At 27.1% G+C, this 20,224-nt stretch overlaps 2 protein-coding genes across 2 annotated transcripts in view; one reads left to right on the plus strand and one right to left on the minus strand.

The window, feature by feature from the left end:
- The window catches only part of LOC107437108 (uncharacterized), a 67,266-nt gene that overhangs the window by 15,579 nt on the left and 31,463 nt on the right, over positions 1–20,224 (plus strand). Inside the window, exons 3-9 of the mRNA XM_087155350.1 lie at positions 10,259–10,354; positions 11,155–11,266; positions 13,230–13,301; positions 14,081–14,152; positions 17,212–17,283; positions 17,364–17,435; positions 19,233–19,298. Coding sequence (XP_087011476.1) covers positions 10,259–10,354; positions 11,155–11,266; positions 13,230–13,301; positions 14,081–14,152; positions 17,212–17,283; positions 17,364–17,435; positions 19,233–19,298 — 562 coding nt within the window. The remainder of the gene's footprint in view (positions 1–10,258; positions 10,355–11,154; positions 11,267–13,229; positions 13,302–14,080; positions 14,153–17,211; positions 17,284–17,363; positions 17,436–19,232; positions 19,299–20,224) is intronic.
- Positions 1,846–7,929, minus strand: LOC147801260 (uncharacterized). Its single transcript, XM_087155392.1, has 2 exons — positions 7,739–7,929; positions 1,846–2,184 (listed from the first exon to the last, which is right to left on the minus strand). Exons 1-2 carry the CDS (start codon positions 7,878–7,880, stop codon positions 2,006–2,008), a joined length of 321 nt encoding a protein of 106 aa, XP_087011518.1. The 5' UTR covers positions 7,881–7,929; the 3' UTR covers positions 1,846–2,005.

The following is a 20,224-nucleotide window of genomic DNA, read 5'->3' on the forward strand; positions in this document are numbered from 1 at the left end:
ATAAGTAATTAAGATAGTTCTTTTATACTGCGCATGCGTGGACACCAATTATTTTTCATAACAATTGTAACAATTATTTTTCATAATTTAGTCACCATTCCTTGGTGACAGAGCTTCGAAAAACAGCGTTATGTAAATTATGTTTAGAATGACTCAGTAAAATTGGTTTTACAAGTAAGATGACTGCTGACAACCAGCTTAATTTACAGAGTTTATGCTTGTACTGAAAGTGTATGAAAGGTTAACCTACCATCCCTCTAAATTTGAGGATCCAGGGTTGCCACATTGCAGGTGCGCAAGAAAATTTAACTATTGATCTAATGATCTGATTTAACCTTAATGGTTCGAAGGATTGTTTTTAAATATGCTAACTAATTAGACCAGGTGATATTTTAAGTTATGAAATCAGGCATAAAAACGAAGCTTTTTTAAATAACCGTCTTTTCTTGTTTTGCTTTGATGGGTTTGAATATTTGACCCGTTAAATATCGGGATTAAAAAAAAATTTTTTTTTTAGAACTATCCAACCGAATTTCTGCATATTTTGGATTTTATTAATTAAAATTACATTGCTTCATTTAAATTTGTGAAAGCATTTGCATAGCTTACAATTAAAAATTTGTTCATTCACTATTAAAAAATAATGGAAAATACAATAAAATTATTAAAAAAGTATTTTTTGCAAAAAATTTCCATTAAGTAAGCGAGTTTTATAATTTTGTTAAAACTATTTTGATTTGATTTAAAAGTTCCGGAGACATAGCGAAATACATATAAAGTAATAAAATTTGAAAGAGTTCAAATTTTTGACTGCTCTCTTATCTAAATTGTTGGGAAATTACCTAAATTATTGGTAAATTACCTAAATTATTGAAAGTGTATTTTTGAGTCATGTTTCGTAGCTTAAAGTATCGTCTGAATTAATTAATTAGCACATTTGCGATTAGTCTCTAAAACCATTAAAAATAGTAAACCCAGTGAAAAGTAAAGTTATCCTAGAACCTAGTATGTGAAGGTTATTGGGGTGCTCTCTTTGTTTTTTGCGTAATGTACCTTTAAACGATAATAACAATGTGGAATGCTTAGAACTTTCCTTTTACTGCAGATGGGTGCAAACAGATTTTTTTCAGAAAGTGTCGGTGTTTTAAAATATTAATAAAAAAATATTTTAACTTAAAGTAATGGTTTTATTACTTCATACAGGTTCAGATTAAGGTAAGGTTACATGGGCTACAGCCCTAACACGATTACTGCAGGACTCTACCAGGGGCTGAAATGAAATGTTTCAGGGAGAAGTAATAACTATGAAATATAGTATTCTCAACGAAGCCATGGTGGCTCAGGGGATAGGGGGTTCGCCTTCCATTGAGGTGAACCGGGTTCAAATCCCATCGGTGGCTAGTTGATATGAGATTTGCTCTCAGCTCACGCTGAACCCACTGCCGACGTAAAATATCCTCAGTGGTAGATGGTTCATGGGTTAGAATCCCTTTGTTGTCTGACTAACCATGGGTGGTTTTCTTCCCCATGTAACACAAATGCGAGTTAGTTCTATCGAAAAGTTCTCCAGTCCCAATGCTTGATAGAGGAATTCCCTTGTTTTCTGGGTTGGGCTCAAAATTACAAGGCGGCTATGTGTTTAAACATTGGTTGCCAGGTTGTCTATCCAACGCTGGTTATAAATATAAATGTTCCCAAGGTCCTATTGAGTTACCGGGGCTCTCGAGAACTGCTTAGGTGTGACCATGAGTGAAAGCTTGTTTCCACCCCCTCCATCCTCCAATTTTCTACAATGTAATAAGTGAATTCAAAGTATTTTTTTAACAAAAAAGAACAATATTGGATGAAATAATTTATTTGATATGAATATAAATAATTTATCATCAAAATATTTTCTCTTACATAATAAAATATAGAATGCAAATATAGACAACTTAATTTTTACACATTCTATCTTAAAGAAATTAAAGAGAAAAAAAAACTCTCTGCCATTGTTTATAAACTTCTATAACTTATTTTTAAAGTAATTGAAACTCAATAATGTTTCTCTTAAATCCTTCTTCCATCTCATTCCATCACCGACTCTTATACAGTCATCATATTTTCTTAGAAGCTCGATTACTTCATCTCTTATGTCCGGTCTTTCATCCAAAACAGCGAGAATTTCGTCCACTGTCATTATGCCTGAAAGATTTCATAATAAAAATAAGAATACTAGAATTTGTTTGCTTGTATCAAAAAGCTAGTAAGAATTTACAAAACTTAATTTTTCTTTTGTAATATTGAAATTTCAGTATCAATTATAACTAAAATAACTTAAAATTTTACAGTAAGCAAAGCCTGAAAATTAAAATACAACCGAGCTCGTTCATTGTGAGCCCTAATTTTAAGAGATCCCAGATTTAAGGGGAAATGGTTGGTTTGTTAAAGATCTTATATGAAATTTTGTGTTAGGATAATATAACTGGTGTTTAATGTAAACATATTCACATTTTTTTTTATTAAAGGAACAAAAAAACATTATTTGTCCTATTTCTGAAAATAAATAAAAAGGGTTAAAAATTCAGATGTATAAAATCATGATTCAGATGCATAAAATCTGAATTTCAGATGTATAAAATCATGATTTTTGTTTACATATTTAATGCATAATTTGAAAAAAAAAACAAATCTGTGCATTAACAAATTAAAAGCACCTTCATCATATGCTCTTCTTCATTACAAAAATGAATAATATATAATTTTTATTTTTATTTTGTTAATATATTCATTCATCTTTGTCTAAAGAAGACCTCATTGAAGATTATTGTTTCTTTATAGCTGCTGTATTTAATTTATTCTTCTTTATTTGATTTTTATAAATTAAAATTATTAATGATAATTAATAATGGTCTACCTTTGTCTCTGTGCTAGAAAAATCGAAAGTTCACAAAAGTTACAGATATTAAACATATTTCCTTCTCAAATTTTTTAAAGATTTGTTAATTTTAAATTCTTTTAGAAAAATTGATATATTCTTGAAAAAATATTTTTAGATCATTTTGAAATTCAAACACTTGAATTAAAAAAAATAGATTGGGTACTTAAAAAAATTGAAATAAAATAATGAACATTTTTTCAAGTAATCTAAGCTCCTCAAAACATTAAAGTTCATATTAAGCATAATAAATTTAAAAATGTTAAGAATCACTGAAGTAGAATCTCACTATCAGCTGTTATCGTTGAAAAAAAAATATTTTTAAAAACTGATTTTTTTATAACATTCTGAAACTTAAATACTTAAAAAAAGAAATCAAAATTTGGGTACTTTCTAAAAATAAAAAAGAACATTTTTGTAAGTTATTTTACATGCTCAGAACATTAAACTTAAAAGTACGATAATCTGAGCACAATAATCTGAAAAATGTAAGGAATCACAGAAATAGAATCTTATTATTGACTTTTATCGCTCAATTAGGATGTTATTGAAACTTTTTCACATTTTCATTTGTGCGTAACGTAAATTCTTATTATTTTCGTTGAAAAGGTCTTTCAAAAGATGATTTTACTCCTATATTTAAATTGCAAGTTACATTGAAGTTAGAAAGTCACGTAAGAAGAGCGTTTTACAACATTCACTAAGATGAAAAATATCGAGGATATCAAAGATAATTAAAAAAATTATTGATTAGAAATTTTTTTCCCATTGAGATAATGATCATTTGGATAGAATCCCATCACACTCAAGCAATCTGAAAATATTTTCGTGGTTTTCCTTCACTTGCAAAATAAAAAAATCTTATTATTTTTATTTTAAATAAGACAACTTACTTTAATAACTTTCGTAAATATGATTTTACCCCAATACTTGAATTAGGAGTTTCTTTGATTTATGGTTTGAGTTTGAAGTTGTAAAAATAAGAAAAGCGTATCATTATATCCTCAAGTATGATGGGCTGTTTATCAAAGGTGATAAAAAAATATTGATTATAAAAAGTAATTCACTGCGATTATGAACATTTCGCTGGAATCCTAATATCAAGCAATCAGAAAAATATTTTCGTTGTTTTTCTTAAAGTGAAACACAAAATTTGATTATTTTAATTTAAATTTAATCTTATTCAAAATAAGTTATTTTAATAATATTGCAAATGAGATCTACTCTGATACTTAAATTGCTATTTACTTTGATTTCTCGGTGGAGTTAAGAATTACAAAAATAAGAAGAACGTTTCGATCACAAAGATGATAGGCTGTTTGTTAAGGATACGAAAAAAATGATTTATTATAATTATTGATTGATTATATTTTTAATAATTCATTATATTATAAAAAATAAATTAGATTTTTTCTTCGATAATGAGCATTTATCTGTAATCTTAATTACCGTCAGGCAAGCTGAAAAATACTTTCGTGGTCTTCCTTTGCGTGCAGCGTAAAATATGATTATTGTCTTAAAAACTATCATAAGGCAACAATACTTCAATATTCACATAAATTATGAGTTATTCTATATTTCTACTTTTATAAACTACGAAAGAAAAGCACCTGATTATTTGCAATTCACTAGCAAGGTAAATAATTTTTTTGCGGATGAAAAGAAGTGATTTGTCAGAGTTTGAGAGGGATATTTTTTTCTTTCTATAATTCAAATAATAGTTCGTGCGTTTGTACTTTGCAAATTGATTCATCATGACTTAAACTCTATAAGGATTCTAAAGACATTTATAAAGAGTGGTAATTTGTAGTACTAATTGATAAAGAGTGGTAATTGCTTTATCTGATATGATTCATAATGAATGTCGAAATAATTGTGTTGTTTAAAAAGATTTATGATATTATTTATAGTTGGGTTGCTTAATTTTAAAATTTTTTTTTTCATATATAGAATGATGATTTAAAAGAACAGTAATAAACTAATAAAATTATAAGATGTTTTAATTTTGTACTTTAATATAAAAAATGAAGAATATAATTTTTTTTAATTTAATCATAATTTTTTAATATAATATACGAAATAAAGAATGTATTCTTAAGTTCTAATAAATACGGATCCTTTAAACTATAATTTTATACTTAAATATTCTTCTCTCTGTTGTAATTAACCTAAGCTCTGAAAACCGAAACTAAAGAAAACCGAAACTTATCAGAACCGAAATTTAAATATATTATTGCGCGTTTTAAAAAGTCCCATAAACAATCAATAAGTTGCAAACAATATATAAATATCTTTAAGCACTATAAAAAATAACATATTAGTTTTTAGAAATAAACAAATTTCAGTATTCAAATTGAGCTTCCATTGATTTACTTCGTCAAAAGATAAGGTTTTGAATATCTTAGTGCAGGGATGGGCAAACTTTTTTGGTCGAGGGCCAAAAATCAAGAAAAAAAAAAAATGTTTGGTGGGCCAAGTAAGATTTTCAAAATTTAAGAAAGAAAAAAAAGCGATATACAAGTTTTAATTTAAATATTTAGTGGGATGAAGGAAATAGCGATTTCATTTCTAAAAGTTCCTTATATTAAGGTTCGAAGGGAGATGCGCTTATTTTAAGGAACAAGGCTAAATCCTTTTCTGTTAGTCTACTTCTGAAATAATTTTTTCTAAGGTTCATAATTGAAAACTCTTGTTCAAGTATATAAGATTAAGCTAAACATAGCACTGATTTTCTGGGCGTGAAATTTTAAATTTTGGAAACTAGCTTTTGGTAATGATTTGTCAAACTTAGGCATATTTAGAAACAACTGCTTCAGATGATTGTTAGATTGTCCGCTCTTTGGAGCGTAAAATGCGCAGTCTGCCAAATGTAAAGTACAATTTACCCTATATTAGATTCCATAAGTCAGCTCCTCGAGAAAGACAAACGCTAGTTGGAGCCAATCTACGGCTATTCTATAAAGAACTTCTGCTTTCAACATTTTACCAATAGAAGCTGTCTGTGCTAACTATTTCCATCAATTTATGTTTTGTAGAACAAAAATAGAGAAAGTAAAAATGTCTTTAGTACTTTGTTAAAAAAGGAAAAACAGGAATAATTTTAAACATAGTCGACAATAAAATGGATGTATATTGTTTATATTTGCCGCTGATCAGCAAATAAAAATTCTATGCGCGGGCCGGATAAAATCCTCAGGTGGGCCTCAGTTGGCCCGCGGGCCGTAGTTTCCCCATCCCTGTCTTAGTGAATGAAGAAACTAAGTAGCATTATTTGAATGGTCTTTGAAAGGAAGAAGGTTCTAATTGGTCTTGGTGATAACTGATCGATAAGAAATCGTAGAAAATATGTCTTTTGGCAGCAAAATCAAACATTCAGAGTGTGAGTGACGCTGTGATGCGCTCAGTTCAAATGAGTGTTAAGAGTCTTCTCCCGTTCGAATCCAATTGTCGAAAGGATGGGAAAATTCGAAACATGTTTCTAATCCTTTTCATTCAATTTTCGCAAATAAACTGATTACAGATGATTACTCTATTTGGTACCATCTTTCGATACATGTAAAATATAAGACCATCACCGAATCAAAATTTGAGTTATAAGGCGTGCGTTGTGCGTGTCTTATAAGTATTTGTCTCAAAACTATGCATATACAATTCTGCAATCAAAAAATTTTTTAAATGTATTTAAATAGCAAACAGTCGTTTCTTTTTAGATTATTTTTTGTTTTTTTCCCTCTTGTTTTTGTTTTTAGTATTTTTATTTTTATGCTCCTAACTTTAAAAGAAATTTTCAGCATCATCTAAATCGCATTTCATTAATTTAAATTGTAATAAGATTAGATTTAAAACGATCCAAAAACTGAGAAGTTTTAAATTACTTACTCAAAACCACAAAACCATTTTTTTGCTATTAAGTTTTGAGGAAAAATTCACAGAAGTTCTAAAAATTATCAAGCGCTATTTCTCCTAATCTAATGATGCGACCCTCTTTATTTGCTACCTTTTTTTGAAAGGTATTGTGATGTCGAATAATACTATATCATTTAAAGTTAGTCATCTATAAAAAAATCATCGAGAAAACACCAATTAAAAATTTAACCTAGAATACAAGACAGTGAGAGTATAAGCCTCTTAGAAATATATAAATTTTATCATTTGGAAATTTGCTTGCAAGAAATAAAACCAAGACATAATCTCTAATTCTATTGTAAACGTTTAAATTTCAAAGTTAACTTACTTAAATTCTTTAAAATGTTAATAATATTTTTCAAATACTTAACTATTCAATTATAAATTTAAATCTTTATCAATACGTACCTACTTCCTCATAAATTGCTACCAAAGGATGTTGTTAACAACCATAGGATCTAGCCTCTCGCAAACCTTCTAACGGTTATAATTTAGCTTCCCACAATTGCCCCAATAGCAGCAATAACCAGTAAAATGAAGTTAAATTACTAAGTGCTATTTCACCTAATATAATAAGGCGACCCTAATATTGTCTACCTTTTTTAAAATATATTTCTCTTTCTAACAATACTCTATCACTTAAAGTTAGTCAACTATAAAAAAAATCATCGAGAAAACACAAATTGAAAATTTAACCTAGAATCTAAGATGATGAGAGTATAGGTCTCTTAGAGATATATACATTTTGTCAATTGGAAGCTTACAGCCAAGAAATAAGACCAAGGCATAATCTTCATTTTCTATTGTGAACGTTTCAATTTTAAATTTAATTTACTTAAATTCTCAAAAATGTTACTTAGATTTTTCATCCACTTAATTCTTCAATTATAAACTAAAATCTATATCAATACTTACCAATTTCGTTATAAATTGCAACCAGAGGATGTTCTCCACATCCATGAGATCTAATCTTACGTAAACCTGTTAGCAATTGTGGTTTAGCTTCACACCATGCCCCAATGGCAACAATAACCAATAAAATGAGGTTAGAGTTCATTTTTGGAGAAAACAGTTTAATTCTCAAGGAAGTTCCTGAGTATGATATGAATCATGGCTGTGTGAATTTATATATAGTAAAAGAAACCTTTGAAAATCACTTTTAATTAATGTAAAATTTTTCTTCATACGTTTAGAAACTTTTCTGGATATTAATAAATTCATATAAGATTGTTGTAATCATTTAAAAGTATTATTAGAAAGAAATATAATATGTTTAATAATTACTCTCAAGGTTGCTTTTATTCAGAGTCAAAATAACTCTTAATTAAGTCCTCTGCCTAACTTTATTGTTTTATATACAATGTATCTTATCGAATTCGAATTCCATTCATTTAGATAAAATTCAAAATAGCTGTCAAATGAAATTTTTTAATAAATTCTGTCTCAATGTCATCTTTTATCAGTCTATATTAGTTTAAATTAATTAAAACTGGTTTAAATATAGAAGCTATTTAATATTTTTTTATTCATGTCCTATTTTTAGATGATGTAAGAAATAGTTTACGTCTTGTGCTGATAAGTTTTTTATACCTTTTTTTGGAGAAAAAAATAAAAATTGCTGTAGGTAAACGAGTTGCATCCTGTTTTTATGCCTTCACATGTTATGTTACTTTTCATATTTGTGAATTATCTTAAACAGCAGTTATAATTCCGGAAGTTTTTTGAATTCCAATATTATCTCATGAGGGGTATTACAAACTAGGAAAGATAATTTCGTAAACAGTTTGTAGTTCATTTAAGAAATTGAAATTTTTGCTGTATTTTTGATGCATTATAAAAATTTTACAAAAAAAATACGCTATTGTTTTTTATGTCTTAACAGAAAATATTAAAGATAAATTCAAGTTTTAATACTTTTGAGAAAGATAAATCAAAAATTTTTGTTTTAATAATATTTTCACTCATACTAAATTTCGACATACAATTTTTTAAAATAGTTTAATTTCTTTTTTTTTTAAAATTCCTCGCAAAAGATTTGTGAACGCATTTTGCACCATAGTTCAACAGCACACAAAATGATAAATAAAATAAAATAAAAAGAATCTATGCATTTTTAAATGATTCTCAAAAATGTTCCCGGGATTAAAATATAAATGGGTACATTTTCTATCCCACCAAATTTATGCTTGTATTTTCATAGTTTGAAAGGAAAATGAAATATTTTCATTTTACCGAAATTTTATGTTACATCTGTATGTTAAAGTTAACCTAAGTTTAAAATGCAGTTTTAAATTTTTTTTTTTAAATCCTCACAAAAGATTTGTGAACTCATATTGTATTATGGCTCAATAGCAAGTAAAAAATGAATAAAAAAAATCAAAAGGATCTCTGCACTTTTAAATGATTTTCAAAAATGTGCCCGGGAATAAGATAAAAATAAGCGCATTTTTTATTCAACCAAATTTATATTTGTTGGATTTTGTTAAATTGAAATGAAAATGAAATGTTTTGATTAAATTGAAATGAAAAGGAAATATTTTTTATTTCACTGAAATTGTATGCTACAGCTAAACTACATTTAGAAAAATGATTTTTTAAAATTTTTTGAATTCATTTTTTTTAATTGCTCGCAGAAGATATGTGAATACATTATGTACTTTAGCTCAATAGCACACAAAAAATAAATGAAAAATAATCAAAAGAATTTATGCACATTTAAATGATTTTCAAGAATGTGCTCAGGAGTAAGATATAAATGGGTACATTTTCTATCTAATTAAATTTATGTTTGTATTTTCTTGATTAAATTGGAATGAAAATTAATTATTTTTATTTCACTGAAATTGTATGTTACAGGTGAGTTGTATGTTACAGGCAACTAAATTTTAACAAACAGTTTTTTAAAATTTCTTAGCTTCATTTTTTAATACCATACAAAAGATGTGTGGATGTATTTGTTCAATAGTTCCATGACACACAAATAAATAAATAAAAAGAATTAAAAGTGTCTATGTGCCTTTAATTGAATTTCGCAAATGCGCCCGGGAATAAGATAAAAATGGGCGCATTTTCTGTTCAACCAAATTTATATTTTTATTTGTTTGAATAAGTTGGGAAGTTTTTTATGTCCCTTAAATTGTATGTTACAGATAACTAAATTTAAAAATAAACTTTTAAAATATTTTTTTAACTTCATGTCTTAATACCTTGCAGAAGATATGTGGCTGTATTTCGTACAATTGCTCAATAGCACACAAAAAAAAATTAAAGAAATCAAAAGGATCTGTGCACTTTTAAATGAGTTTCACAAATGTATCCTGGAATAAAAATATAAATGGATGCATTTTCTATTCAGCCAAATTTTCGTTTAAAATTATTTGATTAAGTTAAACTGAAAGTAAAATATTTTTGTTTCACTGAAATTGTATGTTACAGCTGATGCACATGGAAGTCTCAATTCCTTACTTAAAGGAATGAAACAATATCCAGAATTGCAAGATGCTATATTGGATGGTTCTTTCGATAATTGCAGTAAGTAATAAAATTAAGATGATTCAAAATTTCGTCTTGAATAGAAACAATTTTTCTGAGTTTACGTAAATTTTATCCTATCCAAGGAATTATTTTTTATTTTAAGCGAAAAGGAAAAAAAGTTTCCTTTTCGCTTAAAATTTCTCTTAAAATCGAGGTTTTAGTAATGAACTGGAAATTTCGACTTGCAATTTTTGCCAAATTGACCATATTGCCATTTTTGATACATTCACGCTTTTCATACTAGTCTAATGAAATGAGTCTTTATTCAATTATGCTACAAATTTAACCTTATATTTATTTAAGAATGTCTTGAACGTTCTGCTGATTTTGAATGATAGAATGATTGCTTTTTGAAAATAAACTTGATTTTTTCAGTTTTATTTGTTAAATATCAAATAAAAAAAACTCCCGCAATTTTTTTTTTGTATTTCATAATTTAATATTTTAAAAGAATATTGTCATTTCGATAAAAATCGAGACGTCTATAATGAAAGAGCACTAAAAAAAAAACCCGATTTTTAAATGTTATAAAACTCAAAACAATTTTACGAAACTTCGCACATAATTATACATTAACAACAAAAAAACCACTTTAAAATTTAAAGCATTGATAATTTTTGAAAAAAATATTTGACTGCTCTATCAGTTTAAATTATACATGCATTTCCTTTGTCTGAAGAATAGTTTTACATTTTTGCACATACAAAATGTGTATGATATGTCTCGTGTTTTTAGGCATGTGTTAGGCATGCACTTTTTATGTATTGTATTATTTAAAATATATTTGTATTTTTTAGGTCTTGATTATATTCCGGACTACTGTGAATGCATACAGTTTACTTCACTTTATTGTGGTAGCAAGAATTTAACATCTCTTCCACGAGGCATTGGAAAACACGTCACAAAACTGTGGGGAATTATTGGTTTAATCTTTTGAAAATAATTTTCTTAAACTTTTATAGCAAGTAGAACATTTGAAACTATTTTGGGTGCCAATTGCTCCATTTTCCATGAAAGATTTTATAAAGTGTTAGAGAATCTAAAACTAAAACTTGCAGAAGTTTGGTGACTTTAGAAAACGCCACGAAATAATTAAAATCGGATCGTTTTATATGACCTTTTGAGATATTTATAACTAGTGATAGACAAAATTAATTACTATGCCAGGAACCATGTATTTAAACATAACATATTCTAAGAGTATAGAAAGTTTGTCCACAAATCGGAGAAAGCTATCATATCTGGTATAATGACTAAAAAGTATTTTAAATCAATATGATAGTCTATCTTGGCGTTCTGAAACGATCACCTTTAACAAACATATTTTTCAGAAGTTTTATTAAAAATCAATCTTTCTTAAAAAAATCTCTTGAAAAAACCTCTTCACTATGGGTGCAAACAAGAAAAAAGCAAACGATTACAAATGTTGAAGAATTATTATCGAGGTTAATCTGAACAAAGCAACAATCAATTTTTTTAAAAATATCCACCGAACAGCTGTTTTTAGATAATTATTGTTTGCTAATATTTTTAAAAAAATATCGTAAATACATTTAAATAGAGAAAAAAGTGAAAATCATTGAAACTGTTTATTGTTTTAAACTCATGCATCATAAAAATAAACCTTAAAGCGAAAACGCGCTCAAACGAAAACGTTTCAACTAAGTAGACATGCAAAGTTTGTACATGGAGAAAAAAATTTTGGTGAAATCCGTAAATGGCGAAATTAATGTATAAAATTTCTATTGAAAGAAACCAATAATATATTAATATATAATAAAGCCAAATATACGGTGAAGCATATATAAGCTTAGTAAACCTTATATAATATTAGATTTATAGATGATACTAATAACAGCAAAATACACAGTATTTAAAATATTCATTTGATAATTTTCGCGTATAAATGGTAACGGTTTACCTGAAATTCTGGTTTTCAAAATTCCCACACATTTACTAAAAATATACAACTGAAAGCCAAATTAAACGGAAAAAAAAAGGTTTTTATGCCATGCTCTAAGGTATTATGACAAAATTACCAAGTTTTACCACATTTACGAAATTTTAGCACCGATTATAAAACCATATTTTATTCCTAATTTTAGCCGAATGCTTTGGCAAATATTAAAGAGATTTTTGGTGTTCCCATAGAGCCAGAAACACGGTAAATGTTACCATTTTCAGTTATTTCTTCTCATACTTTTTTTCTCAGGGTGAAAATGCTTTATTTCATCACAAAAAAAACTTTAAAGTGGTCCAGAATATTTGTTCGTTTACTAAAACGACGATATTCATATTTCTCGAAATGACCCAATGGGATACTTTTAAAGACATTAAATAAAGTAAAAAAGAAGTATTAGTATAATAAGAAAATAAACTGTACTATATGAGTAAATAATTGAAAATATTAATTTTAATTAAATATCATGATAAATTTTTGCTGCAAAACACTTCTTAACAAGCTGAACAAATTCAAAAATGATGTTATATGGTGAAAGTTACTTAAAGTAATTTATTTTATTATCATATTTATTTTTACTACTCTCACTTTCATTTTTGAATAAATAAATGATTAAAATGGCTTCTTTAGGTAGATGACTCCTGCAGTTTGTTTTTATATTTCAATGGGATGCAGCTGCACAATTTATTGAAGTTTTTTCTTAAATAAAAATAATATTATTAACACAAAACCGATTGATCCTTTTAAATCGATTCAATAAACCAAATTTACATGCAAAGATCCAGTAAACATTTAAAATTTTGTATAATAGCCTGCGTTTTAGAAAAAACTGAAACACGTATTGTTACTGTGAATAATTTATTTTAAAATAATTTCTTTCTTGTTTTCTTACTTTTTTTTCTTCTATTTCAGTGTTTTGATGAACAGTTCTTTACAGCATTTATCTAGAGAAGCATTTTCTATGTATATAGGGCTGAAAATAATGTAAGAAAAAAACATAAATAATTTTCATCATGGCTTTTTTGAAATACAGGGCAAAAAAGCTTTTCCAGCATGTAACCTAATGTCCATATACCGTTTTGTTTATACTGTTAAAGAGAAGAGAATAAAATTTTGGATAAAGGTCGTTTATTATATTTTTTTTAACTTTGCGGGACATATATCGCTGGTTCAAAACTAAAACGACACTTCTCACTCACTTCTCATGTTATTTCAATGAGAAGTGCATGCAGAAGTGTCGTTTTAATTTTGAACCAGCGATATGTCCCACCAGACGTTTTTAGTGGACTTTTAGGCTAAATAAATCCTATTTTAACATTAGATTCGCTCATTACAGTCTTTTGTCATCACATGTAAAACTGTCATAGTTTGTTAAGATTAATACATCATTTACTGACTAAATAGAGCTAAGAAAAACTGAGTATCATGATATAAATATCATTTGTAGCCTTTTAAGTTGTTTCGAATCTATGTTCCTAGACATTCTGTAGAATGTCTAGGAAATATGTAAAATATGAATCGTTTGATACATTGCTGGCTAGTTTCCGACATTTTATACCATGCCTAGGTATTTTATATAATGCTGGATCTCAAACTTTTCAGGAAAAATAGATAAATGGAAATAAATTTTAATGTTGGTATTTCATTTTTTTCATATTATGAATATTTTCTAATATTTCAAAAAAAGCTTAGTTATTTATTTTTGACTTAAAGAGTTTTTGAGTGAAATAATTAAATCCATTTTTCTTCCTTTGTTATGACAGCCATATAGAAGGAAATAATATCCCTATTCTAAATTCAGGACTGTTTCTTCGTCTTACCAACGTAACTGTTTTGTAAGTATGAATTTAATTTTATTTCAGTCAAATTTCAACATTTCTAATTTTCTTCTCTTTTATCCTCTAAATGTTTCCTTCGATTTTCCTCGTTAAATGATAGTTAACAGACAATTTATGATAGCAATTAATAGCAAACAAAAGGTGCCGTATAGACTTCCTAAATACTTTTGCTAATCTTAATTAAAGGCTCGTGTTCATTTTCATTAAAAAAATATCGAAAAGTTTTGCGAATTTTATTCATAATATGCATTCAACTATGAGAAAAAGAAGAATTTTGAGTTGAATAAATATGAAGGAGTACTGGGGGCCATACAAATTTTAATATCGTGATACATATACTGAAAATATTTATTTTTACGTCTTATTTGCGACATTTTCCTATTTATTATCTAACTTACATTAATCAATATTTTTGCTACCCAAATGAAATTTATCCACAATCATGAGAATGTGTAATTTGATAATTATAGTTATCGTAATATTTACTGTATCATCAGAGTATATATTTATCATTGTCGATGATGAGCACTGTGATATTACATTCGATATTGGTATCACTATGATACAATTAATTATCGATCGAATTAATCATCGATAATACTCACAATATTATCGTACTCGATATCTATCACAGCTTGCATTAATCATGATACTAAGCTTTTCGTTATTTTTCGTAATGGAAAATCGGCGTTTTCTTATTGTATTAAATAATGATGATATTATAGTACTAGTCATTTATTGCTATCCCTACTATAATATAGATGTTATAATATTCGCGATATTATATTGCATTCAATTTTTATCAATACCGATATTAATTAAGATATTTCAGTTGTCAATAGTTCTCGTATATTTGGGAACGTAAAATATATAATTCACGGTACTTTGGGTGCTAAACATTTAGGCTAAACGGGGAGGAATGATTTTAGTCCATTTTCTAAATTATTTGAAATTCTTGTAGTCTTTTGTACGATTTTGAGGAAACGTTTCTGCCAGTGCATTTGATTTGTGAAAAATGCAAATAATTGATTCGCCTAAAAGATAAAATAAACTTTTAGGTGACTCGCAAAAATGAAACAACTATTAATATCAGAGACAAGTATTCTAGAAGAACGTTTTTTCTCCAAAATAAAACTTAATTTATTTATGATATTTTAAAAAAATACACTCTCCAACGCTTTTTTTTTCTTTCAGTTCTTAGTTTGTTTTTCCCTTTTATAACTCATATTTAATCTTAAAAGTAGGAAAAAAATAGATTCTTTTTCAGCTTATTATTTTACATTTATTATTTACAACTAAATACCATGTTAAAATATACGAGATTTATCAATAAATTTTGCAATTAACTTAAATGAATCAATAATTTAATTCTTACTTTACCACAAATCTCTTATATAAAATAATAAATTTTAAATGCAATGTTTGTTACATTAAAATTCAGTATTGTATTACAATTATAGAATAAAAAAGGAATATAACTGATAAATGGAGAAAATTCTTAATCATCTCAATTTGTCCAATTGTTTTTAGTTAAATCAAGTTAACGTAAATTTAACATTAAATTGCTAATAAAAATGCATTCCTATGCAAAGTATATTTATTTAAATAATCTATCTATTATTTTTAACTTTGCGAATTTTTTATTTTCGTTTTGAGGAAAGTTCATAAAATATTATTCATTATTTTTAATGTTTGTTTACTGCATGGCTGTATAATATTTACTTTTCATCGAATTTTTTCAGGATTTCCACTAAAGTCTGTATACACCTTCTCAACTTTCTAACGGCTTCAGCTATAGTTACAAAACTTGTGTCATGTATTGTAAAGTGGCTATGTGCTACAAGATGAGATCAATTACAGCGCTACTTAGTAAAGAGCTGTGGCATCTCAAAAATGTCACAAAATAGGATAAAAATGTACCTTATGTACTTTGATGCTAAGAAGAGAACGCGTAAAACGCCCATTTGTTAGTTCGCGATCTTCTACTTTATGACGTGATGAAAGAATTTTAAAAGGAAAAAAAATGCTTAACTATCACAACAAATCTTTATTTTTTGTGTGCAAAGCTTAAGAGATGCATGAAAATCGGAAAGAAAAAAACTTTTTAGTTGTAGAGTGTTTTTTTTTTCTTCTTCTTCCTAAGATCGTTTAATTTCGCCTCTGTGTTTTCTCCTTTTTTTTCTTGGTATTAATATCTACAAAATGTCTATTCTGGTTAAGTTTTTTTTATTGTTTTATGGCAGGCATTTATTAACTTATCGTTCTTCGTCATGGAAGATGCCAGAAGTGTTGCTCATTTCGCCGATGCCTACGCACCTTGCGACCAAAGTCATGGAAGCGAGCAGCATTACCCACGCCACAATGCCACACATACTCTTTCTTAGGGTGGGCCACATTCGCAAAACAAAGGACAACACGCAGAGAGAAATATCCTTGCACTGAGCAAGATTCGAACCCGTAGCCATTTGAATCGCAGTCAGGTACGCTAATCGCTCAGCTATCTGGCTGGCTTTTCGGACTAAACAGAAAAAAAGCATGGACAAAACTACCAGAATGTAGTAAAAATTAACGTATTTCTAGCTCTTTGAGAACAAGAAAAAGCTCGGTAATTTTTGTCGAAGCACTTCAGTAGCGATTTTGTTAAAAGTAGCAATAAAATATAGTTTTATAATATGTAATAAAATTTGTTAAATGTGGCAAAATTTGTTAATTTTATCATGATACCTTATAAAGCATGGCAAAGTACCATTTATTCGGTTAAATTTATTTTTCAGTGTTGTATTTTTTGCTAAAGGTATGATAATAAGATTTATAATAAGAACAGAACGGTAATTTTCTTCGAATTTTTTTCTTCGTGTATATTGCAGATGATCTATAATTTTGTTATTCACTTTTTTACTAACGTTTAACCGATAAAAAGATTTTCTCTGAAACGTTATACTAGGAGTCGCATTAATCGATCTCTTTCTGCAGCACAGCACACAGCCACTTTACTGTATGTAGACACCACTTCTCTATATATGCATTTATATTGTATTATCTTAATGTAATTACAGAGTTCTTATGAGGAACCAGATTAAATATATTCAACTTGGAGCTTTTAGTGGTTTAGTGAATCTTAGATGGTTGTAAGTAGTTCTTTTTTCAATTTGAAATAATAAAAGGTAGTGTGTACTTTAACATTTAAGTTTGTTGTAATTTTCTTCAGGTTCTTGCAGAGTAACTCTCTTGAGTTATTAGATATGAACGTTTTTTCAGATCTGATGTACCTTGAAGTTTTGTAAGTAATGTTAATTATTTTCAATAAAATTTTATATTCTAAAATCAAAATTTAGATATATAACATTAGAATGATTTGAAAACAGATAGAAATATAAAATTAAATTTTATTTGTTACTCTTAAGTCCAGTCCGGTACTCTTTGGTGTCTAAGGTATTTGTATTTTCAATGACAAAAAAAGTAATGACAGATATTTAAAATTGCTCTCAATGTTAAAAAAACGTTTTTAGCATTATAAAATTATTTTTAATAGTACATCATACTTACCTTTACATATAAAAATAAAGAAAGGATTAACTTTGCATATGACGAAAGATAAAATAACTTAAAAAATTAACAAAATTAATGTTAAATAAACATACATTTGATGCTACGATACAGTTTCGTTTCATAATTAAGCATTCGCTTCAGTATACAAAACACAGGATGACATAGAGAATTATAGAGAAGTAAAATAAAATAAAAATAAATTAATAATTAAAACAGATATTGCCGTAACTTGTTCGTAATTTCTATCGCCTTTCCAAATTACTTCTTTTAATTTGTATTTCAAATTAAAAATTGCTCCATTATATAGGATGAGTTCAAAGTTGCAATTATCGAAATGTAATGGCTCAAACTTCATTGAAAATACTTTGAATTGCGATTTCCTCCTAATAGAGGGCAAATCAGACATTTAAAATTCCATTCTCTAGAACTATTCGATCGATTTTGTTCTTATATTTTTAATTTTGCCACATAAAATAACATTCTTTTAATTGAAAAAATTTGTATACTTTGCAATTCAAAATCTTTCAAGTGTTATTAAATTAAAAAATAAGGAAAAATAATAAATAATTATTAAAAATTTTTTTATCGTGGGATTATCTATGAATAAACAAATTTTATAATTTCGGGCAAAAATTTTCCAATTCGTTTAAAAAATTCTCGAGACATGGTAAAATACGCAAAAAGTTAAATTATTATTAAAGGCTTTAAACTTTCAACCGCGTTGCTGACCAATCTATTGAGACCATATTTTTTTCTGCACTGTGCATGAATTTAAATTTACCTTTCATTACCGAAAAGAACACAAATATAAAAAATTATTTGTGTTCTTTTTAAGTTGTTTCAGATTTATTCCTTTACGTACTATGCAATTGGTTTGGGAAAAACCAGTTTAAACTACTTCGTTTTTGAAAATAACTTTTATCAATCTTTGAAAATGTTATTTTAGCATTCTGTAACAATTCTGATAAAAAAAAAACTCCTTTATTTTATTTTTTATTTTTTTTAATTATTTTAATTAAAAAAACTAATAAATTTTTATAAAAATTGCTAACTTTAAAAAATTTAATTTTAAATTTAACAATCCAATATTTTTAAATAACTTTTTTCTTATTTTTAAATCATCCTTTTTTAATAACCACTAATGTTGGTGAACAACTGACAGAGCTCGAAATAAACAATTACCATTTTAACAATAAATATACAAATTTCGCTTTCCTTTGAACACTATAAATTATACTACTGCGCTTAGTTTTGTCTTGGAGGCATTCATATTTTTTACAACTTTACATTCACTTCCTGATGCTTTCAGGTGAATCAGTGAATCAGTTTTATGCAATTTTCTGTGCATTCCTTCTACTATTCTTTATAGCACTGAATGAGGATAACACTTTCTTAGAACACTTCCATATAACACGTGTCCACTTTTCATTTGTGTCTTCCATATATTATATTATTAAAAATTTTAAAGCTTTCATGTAATTAATAAATTAAGAATATCCTTTTTATATTCAGTCTATTTTCATTTCAGGGATTTAAATGACAACAGACTTAAAAAGTTGGACGTTTTCCCACCTTTGAGAAAGCTTTATTACCTGTAAGTTTAACATTTTTGAAATTTTAATGTTTAATATTAACATTCTATGTAAATTGAATTCAATTTTGCTGTAAAGTTTTTTTTTTGCGTTCGTAAAATTCAAAGATTCTCAGAATAATGTAGTTAAATTTATAATGCAAAGTTTTGCAGTTATCAACTTACCATTGAGTATGAATTTCACGATATTAAAAGTACTTTCGCTGTGAAAAAAATAATGTATCCTTTTTTATATTATATGTGTTTTCCTGCGAAATTGTAATCCAGAACTTTTATATTTTTTGATTAAAGATAAAATCGAGGTCAATAGTTGGTTATAAAATATGTTGCTGACTCATTAATGTGAGATTTTGATTGTTTGCTATGGTTTGACCAAATTATTTTTTTTTAAAAATTTCTTAAACTATGGTAAAATAAGATTTTATTTTCTAATATACTAATAGTTTTGTTTCATCATTTTTCCTGAAAAACCAGAGAATTGAGCATTTTTATGTATCACAGTAAAACCCCAATTATCTGGACAAATCGTAATCCTAACTGGTTTCGATAATCAAATAAGCGAATCGTTAGATAATTAATTAGGGAAATTAATCACTAGAAAAATTAGTCACAAGTAAAAATAAAACTTGTATAGTTTTTCATAAAAAAGTTTCATAGTTTTAATTCAATAACTGCAAAATTCTTATTTTAAGCAAGTGCAACGTTTTCTACTTATATGGAATTTCCTAAGAGCTTTGCTCTCCCAGGAGAAAACTCCTTGCAAAAATGTTCAAAGGGAAATTTCTACTCAAAACTCATTGTTTAACAACAATACAATGAGGGATGGAATATTGTATAGATGGGGAAAAGAAAAAAAATTTATAAAATTTTTCTAGCTTTCATCAATTTTTTCTAATGAATTTTTATTCTGGTCACAGCCGAAAATGCGT

The sequence above is a fragment of the Parasteatoda tepidariorum genome, chromosome 11 (assembly GCF_982258835.1).
Source record: "Parasteatoda tepidariorum strain Cologne lab strain chromosome 11, Ptep-v5.0, whole genome shotgun sequence".
NCBI classification, from domain to species: Eukaryota; Metazoa; Arthropoda; class Arachnida; order Araneae; family Theridiidae; genus Parasteatoda; species Parasteatoda tepidariorum.

Excerpts from the sequence above, each read along its gene's own strand:
- LOC147801260 (XM_087155392.1), bottom strand. The coding sequence starts at position 7,880 with ATGAACTCTAACCTCATTTTATTGGTTATTGTTGCCATTGGGGCATGG. Across the intron at positions 2,185-7,738 it reads TGCAATTTATAACGAAATTG|GCATAATGACAGTGGACGAA; the intron begins GTAAGTATTGAT and ends GAAATCTTTCAG.